The 12478-nt window shown below is 47.6% G+C and overlaps 1 protein-coding gene across 2 annotated transcripts in view; it reads right to left on the bottom strand.

Moving 5' to 3' along the window:
• SLC35F4 (solute carrier family 35 member F4) overlaps nucleotides 1–2061 on the bottom strand; it is a 130525-nt gene extending 128464 nt beyond the window's left edge. For both annotated transcript variants that reach the window (XM_050898524.1, XM_050898525.1), the window contains exon 1: nucleotides 1936–2061. In XM_050898524.1, coding sequence (XP_050754481.1) covers nucleotides 1936–2038 — 103 coding nt within the window. In that variant the 5' untranslated portion in view covers nucleotides 2039–2061. The remainder of the gene's footprint in view (nucleotides 1–1935) is intronic.
• Between the last annotated feature and the right edge of the window lie 10417 nt (nucleotides 2062–12478).

The raw sequence follows: 12478 nt of genomic DNA, 5'->3' as shown, positions 1-12478 counted from the left end.
CAAACAGCAAAACCTGAGATACTAATCACTTTTGTTTTGCCTCAGCACCCAGTCTTCAAAGGTGCAAAAGGCTAGGAGATTGGCAATAAGATCCCAAGAGTCAGCACTTTTGAAAGCCTTGGCCTCTCCCAGCATGCTTTATCTAATTTTAAGCAGATGCAATTTGTAGCATCTGCAGAACCTGGTCCTGCACTAAGAAAGCTTTTCTTTGTCCAGGCAGTCCTCTCCCGGCCTCGCCGATGCACCCGTGCAGAGCCACTTGCATTGCCAACACTGAATTAAGGTCTACATTTTGATAGAGAGTGGGAGTGTTGCTGCAGATGGAAAAATTGCATTCTGCCGCTGAAGCAAACTTGTGACAAAGTATTAAGCCAGTATTCTCATCCTCTCTGCTAAATCACACTGTAGAGATGCTCTGGAGCCACTGCAGAATTTGGGACACAGGTCCCACCTGGCTTAGACTTAAACAGTCCCCGGACTGTCACGCAGCCATTCCTCCAGATTGTTCTGAGCTTCTTCCCAACTCCTCTGGCTACAGACAAACCAATTGACCTCACCAATGATCATAACACCTGCCATGCTGTTAGCATGCTACCAATAACAGCTGAATAAAACCACAGGGCTTGACTGTTTGCTTTTTCAGCTGACCATTACACAAATGAATTTTTTTTTTTAAATGGTTTCAATGCATGGCTTTCCTCCATCATAAAAAGCCCACAGACATATTTGTCTGATATTAGCAATTTATGAATTGTGCTTTTGTTTATTGTTGTATTAGAGCTGGACAGCGCTTCACTGCCTGTTCTGGAAAGCAGTTCATCCCCTTTGATTCCAAGGGGAATTTAAATACGCAAAAGAAAGTCTGCTCCTTAGTGCTCACCTCACCTAAGGTGGTTTTTTTTTTGCCTTTCACTTCCCCCCACCCCCCATTTCCCCTTTGTTTTTTAAGCGGTGGCACTTCGTAGCTTTTGCAAACTGCAAAGCAACTATTAGACAATAAAACCCTAATGCATCCATTTCCTCGGTGGTAAAAATGAATCATTTCTTTCATTATCCTAACTTTCCCCGTTAAATAGCTCTACAGAGCCCTGGGACAGCCACAATTTCAGAGAAACCCGCTAAGGTTCTCCCAGCTGCTAGAAACCCGCTGCTCCTAATTAAAAACTTCAAAAACAAAAATAGTGAATTTCTGCAAGGACCAACTGCTTTAATTTCAGCTGCTTCTTTTAAGGAGGAAAAAAAAAAAAAACCAAAACCATCAAACCCAAAAGAACCCAAACCAACACCAAACCTCTAAACCACAAGCGTCTCGTATTAAAATGGCACGAAGGAAAACCCCTCGGTAACCCCCCCACTTTTCTGGAAAAATCTAATTAGTTTTGCATGGAAGATGAATAGTCCAGGAGCTTCACGCTGAAGCGGCCGCCCGGGCGGACCCACCGGGACCGAAACTTTCCCGGTGCGGCGCGGAGCACCCGGTGAGCAAACCCCCCCCTGCGGAGGTGGGCGGGGGGGGGTGTGTGGAAATAAAAAATAAACCTCAACATGACAGAAAGGTCCCCGCACCCCTCCTGAGCGCTGGCTGCAGAATGGAGCCGCGGGCGCCGAAGTTACGCGGCCAAACGCCGCCGCCCCCCTCTCCAGCCACGCTCCTCCACCGGCGACCCGGCCGCCGCCGCTGCCGGCCCCCCCCCCCCCCCCCCCCCCCCCCCCCCCCCCCCCCCGGCCGCAGAGCCAACAGCTCGCCCGGCCCGCCGCGTCCCCTCAGGGGAGAGCCCGGGAGGGAGCCGCCCTTGGCCCCCACACGCACCCCCCGAGGGGTGGGGAGGGCATTTGGGGGGGGGGCCACGAGCACCCTCAGGGCTCTGCCGCCACCTCCTACCCCCCTCACACATCCCCCCCCCAAGGGCCGGGAGAGGCGGGAGGGCGCCTTACTTTTCTGGCTGGAGTAGCCCGGGTAATATCCATAGTAGCCCGTGATCCGCAAGATCCTGTCCTCGATGGTGGCCACGCCGTTGGGTGCTGCCTTCCCATCCATAGAGGGCGGGAGCCGCGCGCGGGGCGGCCGGGCGGGACGCCGAGCTGAGCCGGGCCGGGCTGGCAGCAGGAGGAGGAGGAGGAGGAGGAGGAGGAGGAGGAGGAGGAGGAGGAGGAGGAGGAAGGCGGTGCGGGCACGGCCGCCGCAGCTTGCGGTGCCGCCGGGGCGCTCGCTCTGACTCCGCCGCCTGGTGCAGGACGGGCTCCGCAGCGCGGCGGCGGCCCGCGCCCAGCCCGGCCTCTCTCTTCCCCCTCCCCGCTCGCCCGCCCTTTCCCGCCCAGCCCCGGGCGGGAAGCGGCGATGCGGGGTGTGTGGGGGGGTAGCAGTTCAATCGTTATTTAAAGGCGGGGGTCGGGGCGGCAGGAGGAGGTGGGGACGGCGGGCTGGCTGGCTCCTCTGGGCCGCTGCTGAGGCGGGAAGGGGGTGTGAGGGCCGGCTCCGTGCCCCCGGCACGCCGAGGGGGGGGGTCTCTCCTCAGAGCAGCAGGCTCCGGCTCAGGCAGCTGTGGTCTGTGTAAAGAAACGCTGGTGTCACCCTGTTCGTGCCAAGCCCCCCCAAATCCTCCTCAGGCTGGTGACCACCCAAGGGACACGGTTGTCTGTGGAATTGAGGGGGGGCTTACTCCGGCTTGCGGGACGGTCAGTGCTTCCCCACGCATTGGTAGCTGGGGGCTTGACATGGGTGAGGAAGGTGTCCTGAAACCGGTACCTGTGAACCACAGACCTGCAGAGCCAGATCCCCAGATCTGTCCCCCCAGGGGCTGCCCGCAGGTGTCAGAGAAAGGATAGAGGCCAAATTTGGCCTTTGAGGACTCGGGGTGGGGGGGAAGGTTTCACTGCTCCGTGTTGTCCGTGCCCCTCCAGAGGAGCCCGTGGCTCTCTCTGCGTGTCACTCGGAGGCACACCGCCTCCGTGGTGGCAGCTGGGCTGTCCCATGCTGTGGGAAAGTTCGGAGGAGGAGAAGGGATATCTGCCCTCTGCCACCCAGGCAGGCTGTACACCTGCTCTAACTAAGATCTGTCCGTAGGATGTCCTCTAAATCCTTGCCTGCATTTGAAAAAAAGAGGTGAGAAATTCACTGTTTGGCTTGGTAACTCATTCCAAAGGCTAATTCTCTCTTTGGTAACAATCAGGCTTTGAATTACTTGACTTCTCCTGCTACTGGTCCTTGTTACACTTCTCTGTGCTAGACTGAAAAGACCGTTAGTAACCAGCCTTTTTTCCTCCAAGATGTATTCCTATCTAGTAATCAGCTCACTTTTTTCCAGCCCTTTCATTGTTTTGTGGCTCTGTCATACCTTATCTTCACCTACTCCTTTTTCATCCAGCCATTTCCATTAACTGGTGCATGGGGAACCCGGTCAAGACATTTCATATCCTTTGCTTCCTCCTCTGTTCACATTCATTCTTCTCCCTTCTGTGCTTGGCTAAATAAGCTGATGGCACAAAACAGCCTTTTATGAGCACAAACAAATAACAGATGTATTAAAAATAGCCGTTGCTGTGGCTTTGCATGGGGAGTCATTAGCTGGTTAGTGTTTGTACGGTGCTTTGAAGATCAACATTTTCTGGTGTATGAAGGCAGATATAATAAATGCACTTAAGATATTAAATACTCTTTTGATCTTGATTTCCTGTCTCCTGCCGTGCTGCTAGGTAATACTAAGGGCAGTTACAAATCAGTGACAAATCAACCATCTATAACTCAGGAATTCAAGGCATAGCTCATTTCACAGCTTCTTCATCCCCTTTTTAGGCTGGCTATGAAACAAGATTAGTGACTTTTAATGTTTTTCAATGTATAGATTTTTTTGTATTTGTCCAACAGAAGCACAGACTCCTGCATGGCGAATTTGCACCAACTGACAACAGACATTTTCTTTTTACTTCTGATCTGTGGAGTGTTATAAGCAGCCTGTACCCCTCCAGGATTTCACAGACCGTGGGACAGAAGCAGCTGAGAGCCAGACCATGTATTAGTTGGCTTTGGGAGGTGCTGGGTCAGTAGGAACTGGTAAGGCTCTAACCCCTTCTGCAAGATTGAAATTCTCTGTCCTAGTTAGGGAAGCACAGTTGATGCAAAAATCACTTGCCTGGTGTGTTGTGTGGAATCTCTGAATAAACCACAAGTCCCCCCCTTCCCAATTTCACCTCCAGTGGGAGTTGGTGTTATGAGAACATCACCAGCATTGATCTCAGCTTCAAAGTCAAATTTTGGGACTTAAAAGTGTTACTTTGAAGAGAAGGAAAGAAACGACTGGTTCATTTGAAGGTTGAAGTAATGTGCCCAGAAACAACTCTAAGCTTCAAATTCTTTCCAAACACCTTAGTTCTGGCTTAATTTTTCATCTCCTCTCTTCCTTTTATCCCTAGGCTTTCAAGGACATGCTGTGCATGTTTAAACATCACCAGATGATAATATAAGCAAAGCCATTCTTGAAATTGCTCCTGACTATGGTTCCCTTCCAACATCACTCTATGCAATAGCTGCACAGTGGTACCCTCTGTCTCTTTGAAAGCTTATAATGAATTGCAGCTTTGTATTGTTTCTGAATTCTTACTAAGTTGACAATTTTTCTTTTAAAAAAAATCAAGCAGATTGCTTTTTCTGCAATTAGGCTTTTTGCAAGTTATGGTTAAAGGAGTGCAGAGGAAGCCTAGCTGAGTAAGATGTATGAACTACCATTTATTACCAAGAAAAAGACACTTACGTGATTAGGGGCACATGGGGACTTACTTGTTTCATCTTTTCAAGTTAACAGGCCCATCAAAGTCACTAGTTGCGTAAATATGCTAAAGTTATTTTGCAGAGATTTGTGTATTTACCACTCTGTGACTAAAATTTAAGGGTTGATCCAGAAAAGAGCTTTAAAATCATCAATTTAACCTGGAGCTTGTTGTACGGGTTGAATTTCCCGCAGACTCTACAAATGGCTGTAGAGTTAAACCTGCTGTCGTGGTTTAACCCCAGCCGGCAACTAAGCCCCACACAGCCGCTCACTCACTCCTCCCTCGATGGGATGGGGGAGAGAATCAGAAGGGTAAAAGTGAGAAAACTCGTGGCTTGAGATAAAGACAGTTTAATAAGTAAAGCAAAAGCCAAGCATGCAAGCAAAACAAAACAAGGAATTCATTCACCGCTTCCCATCGGCAGGCAGGTGTTCAGCCAGCTCCAGGAAAGCAGGGCTCCATCACGCGTAACCGTTACTTGGGAAGACAAACACCATCACTCCGAATGTCCCCCCCTTCCTTCTTCTTCCCCCAGCTTTATATGCTGAGTGTGACACCATATGGTATGGAATATCCCTTTGGTCAGTTGGGGTCAGCTGTCCCGGCTGTGTCCCCTCCCAACTTCTCGTGCACCCCCAGCCTGCTCGCTGGTGGGGTGGGGTGAGAAGCAGAAAAGGCCTTGACTCTGTGTAAGCCCTGCTCAGCAATAGCTAAAACATCCCTGTGTTATCAACGCTGTTTCCAGCACAAATCCAAAACACAGCCCCATACCAGCTACTATGAAGAAAATGAACTCTACCCTAGCCGAAACCAGCACACTTTCTCTAGAGAAAGAAAGAGACTTACACCATTAATGGCCACAGAATTTGGCCGCAGTTTTTCAAAAAACCATATTTAACTCCAGGCCATATGTTTGCAAAAATAACCTCTCGAGTGAGAGAACAATGTAAATGTCTCCTGATCATCTTGCTGATTCTGCAGACAGACTGTCCCAGTGTCTTTTTTGCTGCTCACAGCTTTCCCAGAGAGCCTCAAATAGAAAGGAACAAGAGTCTTGGATGTATTTCACAGCTGCCTTTCAAATCCCACTGGATGGTGCTGTCATGAAAGAGCGAGTATCCTCACATGAGTAGAGCCTGAAGAAGCAGACCTTTCCTTACCTGCCCATTTTCTGACCACATTGGCTCTGGTCTTTCTCCGTGAGGCAAGAGGCATCATTTCCTCCTTTTCAGTTCCTTATTTATGTTGCAAGATACCTTAAAGACCCAACGGTGATAGCTCAGTAGGTCCCCACATTGGACAAACAGCCCAAAGGTTTTACGGAAAGACACGGGGCAAGAGTGGTAGCAAAAATGCTTGAAGTTGAAGTGATTGCCTGAGATCGTAAAGCAGATCAACCACAGGCTTTGAGGAATACAACCCAGTTCTCCTCTTTCCCACGCCAGTTCCTTGTCCTTCTCCTTCACTACTTCATCCTCCTCCACGTACCTCCCCAGTCCACCTGAGGTGAGAGAAAGGGGTGATTTCTGTCCGTGAGCAGAGGTTACTGCCAATCCTGCCATCTCCTCTCTTTGAGGAGGTTCTGACCTAAGCTGTTGTTAGGAGTGAGCTATAAAAAATGCAGGCAGCTTTGGTCTGTCGGTGCCCGTTACTTTTTGAATGCAGCTTACCTATGAGCCTGTGAACATGTGAAAAAAGAAAAAAAAACCTGCCACAGCAAGGAATGTTTAATGCCAAGTGATTCTTTTAAGTGAAAAATTAATTACAAGTTGATAATTCCAAATTAACTGTTTTCATTCCAATATACTATTTTTTTTTTTAACAAGAATGTGTCACTTTGGCTTGGACTGCAACTTAGCAAGAATCTTTAAAAAGTCATGGCAAATAGGACTTCTCTCATGTTATTTGGAGAAAATTATTTTGCATGTTATGGGCCCAGTTCTCCTCTCAGACAAGTCGTGCTGGTGTAAAACTAGCATAAACATGAAGAAGCTGGACCCATAGATAGGGAAAAGAAAGTCTGTAGCATTTAAGGTTCCTCTAATTGTCCTCTTAAGTGGTACCCGTGGAAGTCACTGGAGCATAGCCCGTTCCTGCGCACTCTGCCTCACACACACCAGGGATGAAGGATGGACTAGTCTCTCCATTGACATCAAGGTCAAAAAGGACTCATTGACAATACGAAACCATTTAGTGTAAAGATGCCTGAAGCTGGCAGCTTGGTTTTAAGAGCTTTTCCCCTCTGAAAACTGGGGAGATTCCAGCTTGGAACAAAATTTGAAGTCCAGTTCCAAAATATTTCAGAGCATCACCAGATATTAAAAGGTTTTCATCTGGCAATGAGCTAGGCAGCTTTTTTAATGCCAGTTGATTTCATTGAAGGGAGGAAGAACAAGAAACAATCAATTTTTTCTGAAACTAAGACACAAAGATGGTATTAAGGATGGAGGAGAAAGCTGCCAGAAAAATAACAAAAGGAATGTTGAAGAACAAGGAAGAGAAATGGGAATGAGCGGGAAAGGAAAGAACAGAAAGAAACAGAAATTTTGAAAAAGGAGGAGGCTGTCAAGCGAGATGTGTCCATGCAGACACCGAAACGGTGACAATCTGAGCTAGGAAAAAATGCCTTCCTGATCCCAAACCAGGCTGTGGTTTTCTCCTAGAAGATGAACAGCTTACTCCCAGCCCTTAGAGCTCACCCGCGCTCCGAGCCTGCAGCAGGACAGGGGGCAAGAGGAGACACCGCCAGGGCTGAACGAACCCGTTCCATGGGCAGTGCCTGAAGAAATGGCTTATGCACTTTTTTTCTTACGGCGCACCTGTAGTCCAGACAGCAGCGCAGCTTTAAACAATCCCCATGCTACAAAGCAATTTTGTATGAGTATGTCCATGCTCTGATCCTCTTGGGGCACTAGGAGACAGAGGGGTAGTTAGCATTTGCCCCCAAGATGTATAAAAATGCAAGCCCCCAGCTCTGTACGTTTATTCTAACTAAAGCTAGCAAGAAAGGAGCTTTCAGGGCACTCATCATTTTTGTTTCCAAATAGCGAAGGGAGGGAGTTATTCCTCTGAGCCCATGCTCTCAAACATTTCCTGGAAACATTTATTTAGCAGGAGCACTGCCAATTTATTGATGCCTGTATCAAAGAGAGGGGAAACAGAGAAGAGACTCAGTCTGAATTGCAACAGGTTGTTGCAGGTATTTGCTCCCTAAGGGTCATCCAAGGCACCTCTGCTCAGTCTCAATGACAAAAAAAGAATAACAGTTACAGAACTCCATACAAACGCAAATAGCACGTGGCTACTGAGTCCTGTTTTTGCGAAGTACTGACCATGCCTTTTGTCTGCCTTCTTTGATGGCTAGAGTTCAGCTGATAGACTGGTTTATACCCATTGCTCTACTTTTTCAACTCCCACTTCTTCAGCAAGGTCTGAGAATGATGAATGGCCACAACGAGGTTCATACGCTGTTTTCAGAAGAGCTGTGACCATGTATACCAGCAGAAGATCTTTCTTGGGAGCAGTGAGAATTGGGGTGGACAAAGTCTGGCGGGACTTTCAGATTCCAGTCTGACTGCAGTGGTAGGGATAGGGAAAGGAAATAATTATTTGTAGAGAAAACAAGGAACTTTTTGGAATAAATCTATGATGGTATTTCCAAGGAACCACTTTCCTGCTAACTCCTGCCCTTCCCATTCAAACCAGGATTTGATCTCTGAACAGTCTTCAGCATTCAGGAGGCATGGAGGAATTGGTGTTCTCCACTGTGATTCAGGACTCGGCTGCGATGAGACCCACACTGATTTCTTGAGCATCTGGTAAGATTTTGTGTACTTCTCCCTGTCCCTGGATTTGGAGGCTGGTGTCATTCAAAAGTGAACAGGCTATTGCATTGACATGGAAGCGTCCGGATGGATGGCGGTCAGGACAATACTGAGCTCATGATGCAGTGTCAGAAATCTCCTCTGCCCTGCGATTGTCTATGCCAGTTTTCAATTGCTTCTGACATCAGCAGGAAGCACAGCAAGACCCACAACGATCAACACTCTGTGTAACACACACAAGAAATCTGCAACACTGGGCAGTTTTACAAAGCAGCTTTCATGCGAATAATAAAGTGCTGGCTCTTTCAATACATCTGCACCTATGAAGTTTCCCAGATGGTGTTTTGAGGAGATAAGAGTTCATGAAAAGTGGCTTGAAAAACTCAAAAATCTCTACTACCTCCTGGTGGCAGAGATTTGCTCTCTGGGGAGACAGAAAAGATGCTGATGGAATGAGGCCTGACCATCTGACATCACTGTAAAGATTTTGGTGTCTTCAGATCAGTTCCATAACCCCTTAAAGCTCCCAGTGATACATAAGGTATTACCTGAGCAGCAGCTGTCCAGTCTATCCTCAGCTTTTTCTTGCCACACTTCTCCCTGCCTACATCAACTCAATTCCTTTAGGCTGCTCCACACTCCAGCCAGTTAAGCCAAAACGAAAGATCTCCTTCTCTTCCTCCTTCCTTTTGGCATATCTTACGCTGTTGGAGAAAGTGATCTCCTCTCCGGACTCACTCCCAAAAGCATGGAGATTAAAACAAGCAATGTGACTTAACCCCAGCAATAAAATTAGTCCTGTCCCCTGGCCTTCACAGGTCCTTCAGATCAATATGCTATAGAAGGATGGAGGTTCAGCTCCTTCTGATGTCCTAGACTGAATCTGTACCTGGTGCCTAAAGAGAGGAGCAGCCTTACTGATCATCTCCAGCTCAGGAATGAGCAGCTGGATGATACGGCTTTGTGTGCCCCTAGGACTCTCCAGTCCCACCTCTGAAGAGAAGAGCTCGCAGCTACTTGCCAAGGACCCTTTCTGCCCAGTCTCCCATCGCACAGGTTGCACTTTCACTCCAGAAGTCTTCTTAATGTGACTCCTCTCCACTTCCTAAGGTGAGGCAGGGCTTAATTCATTGACCTGAACATCAGTAACATCTGGGGTCATTTAAGATGCCATGGGGCATCTGAGAAAACTGCAGAGCACTGGCAAGTATAACATCCAAGGAGATGGTATGTTTCTGCGCTGGCAGCTGGAGGCCATGAAGTGTTTGATAGCACATCCCAAATGGCTCTGAAGTTTTGTGCGAATCAAGCCCTCAGTGTCACCACCAAATAACTGTGTGATGTGACTTGGGGAAAAAAAGTCATCCTGATGCTTCTAAAGGCAGGGATGTTTCATCCTGAGTCACGTATACTTCCAGGAGGCAGAAGAGCAGGTTGTTGCATTGTCCCAAGGCTGACAGATTTGCTGACTGCATGCTTTGAGTTACCTGAATTGCACCTGGGAGGGTATAGGGCAGCACAACTCAATAGAGGCCAGCAGCAAGCACTCAGATGAGCTGAGTAAGTGTGCGTGTGCATGTGTGTGCATATCTCCCTTGAAAACATGCTGGCCAGTCAGAAAGATAAGTTATGTGAAGAAAGCAAGGCCTCCCAGGCTGGGGACAGTACCTTTAGCTGTGCTCTGCTTTCCCTGCCAGCCTCAGGAGGCTGGGTACATCACCCTTTGGAGGAGTACAACTGCAAGCTGAGCCTTTTTGCTTTTGGGAATGAGGTTTTTATGGCGTGAACTGTCTGTGAAGGTGAGGTGGTTTTTTATCCTTTTCTTTCCATCTGTTTACCGTGCTGGGCTAAGTCAAGCAGATTGCAATTGGTCTTCACTGCCCAGCCTCAGCACACTGACTGTGTCATATCGCCAAGCAGTGTTGACATCCCTGACCCCTCTCCAGAAGGACCTCATGAATTCAGATTCCCTGGATTTTCTCCAGGCAGGTTTGTCATGGTTTTGCACCTTTATCGCGTGACAGATCTGGCTGGAGTTCCATGCACCCTCCCCTCTTTGGGCTCATACCTGCCGCGTTTGTAGCCCAGCACTGTGACTTCTCTTCTGCCCCACAAGTGGACGCATAGGACTTGTGATCTGCTGCTGATGCTGCATATGTAGTCCCTGCAGCAGCACTGCATCACACCCAGAGAGCCTGCCAAAGGAGCCCAGTCACCTTCCCCCAAAGGATGCAATGAACTTGACCCAGCCTCCTTATCCAGGTCTCATCGCATATTGCAGCCCCATTTCCCAGAGTATTCAGTCCTGTTTCCATCATATGCCTCAGATCTGGGATGTCTTGTGACAGGACATTAAAAACAAAACTGGAAGGGTCTGGCCAGTACCCTAAAAACATTGTGACCTTTTTCCATAATATTTGCTGCAATGCATATTTGGAGACTTTATTCTTCTGCCTTTGCAGCTACTTCATAGCCATGGGAGAAAACTTACATCAACTAACACTTTCTCGAAAGGATCAGTGGGTGAAGTCTGGTTTTTAACATCTGGTTTCTCTCTGGAAACTCCTTGGATTGCATACATATGTAGGAAAAAGAAATCTGGTGTCCCACTCCCTCTGCTGGTACAATTTTTCAGCCATTACTTGTACCAAAGGGGAAGCTGTTAAGTGCTCTGTTTTCCAACGCCTAACCTGGTTCTGCTATTTGGAGATCTACCACCACTGTGTCCAAGGAGAAAGCTTGGGATAGACAGCAGATCTTTTCTGCAAACAGTTTTCTAATTAAATCCAGGTTGTTCCCAGATGGCACTGCATGTTTTATGGCTGTCTCTGAACTTTCTGCTTGAGCTCTGCTATTTGGAGATTTATTTCTGTGTCCACAGAAAGACCTGCTGCTACCCAAACTTTTCTGCTGGTATTTTTTCCTGCTTCCATAAGCATTTCAAAATTCACATGTATCATCACATCTCTTCCTGCAAGATCACCTAGCCTGCTGCTTGTTTCATTTTAGTGCTTCAGCCATTAGAGGTAAGATCCTAATATACATATCTCATTCTCCCCTTCTCCTTGACATTGTGTTTAAAGAGCTTTCCAGACTGCTAACAAGCACTGGGCAATCCTTTCAGTCTGATATTCTTATTTATAAAAAAGCCTCTTATCCCATGTTTGTCAAATGCCACACATCTGTTTAAAATCAGGTAGAAAATGAGGTACGTTGCCTGTTACCACTAAGCACAGGCAGGGATGTCTCTTCCAGAGACCTGGACCAGGCGTGCATCTCCAGATACTAGTGTGCCAGAGGATTACTCCTGTCCTCAAGAGCCCCAGGGATCATAAAACCATTGAAAGCTGAACCTGAAACAGCATCTCAAGAGGTCATTGCAGCCAAGTCTTCCTCCCAGGTTCGACAATCTGCTGTACCTGTAGCTACTCTGTACCTAAAAAGACTCCCACAACAGAGAGTCCATCCAACCCAGAGCACCAGGGAATCAGTCCTAGATGCTGCGTTGTTAAAAAATCTTTTCTTTTCTCCCTCTTTACCGCAATACCCCATTCCAATTCTAGTTACTTCAGTTTTGTTATGCAAGATACAATCGAATGTGACCTATAGGGCCAGAAGGAAAATGGCAATATAGTTCTTCCTTTATCAATCCCACATATTGCATTGAAGTAATTTAAATATGGTCTTTGGTGTTTATGTGATCAGACTTTGGCTTGTGTATCTAACAGGATGTCGTGGTTTAACCCCAGTCAGCAACTCAGCACCACGCAGCCGCTTCCCCCTTCCCCCTCCCAGTGGGGTGAGGAGGAGGAAAGAGAAAAAAAAAAGTAAAACTCGTGGGTTGAGATAAGAAGTTTAATAACTAAAGTAAAATATAATACTAACAA

Source organism: Gymnogyps californianus, chromosome 5 (assembly GCF_018139145.2).
Source record: "Gymnogyps californianus isolate 813 chromosome 5, ASM1813914v2, whole genome shotgun sequence".
NCBI classification, from domain to species: Eukaryota; Metazoa; Chordata; class Aves; order Accipitriformes; family Cathartidae; genus Gymnogyps; species Gymnogyps californianus.
This window is presented reverse-complemented; position numbering and strand designations above follow the sequence as displayed.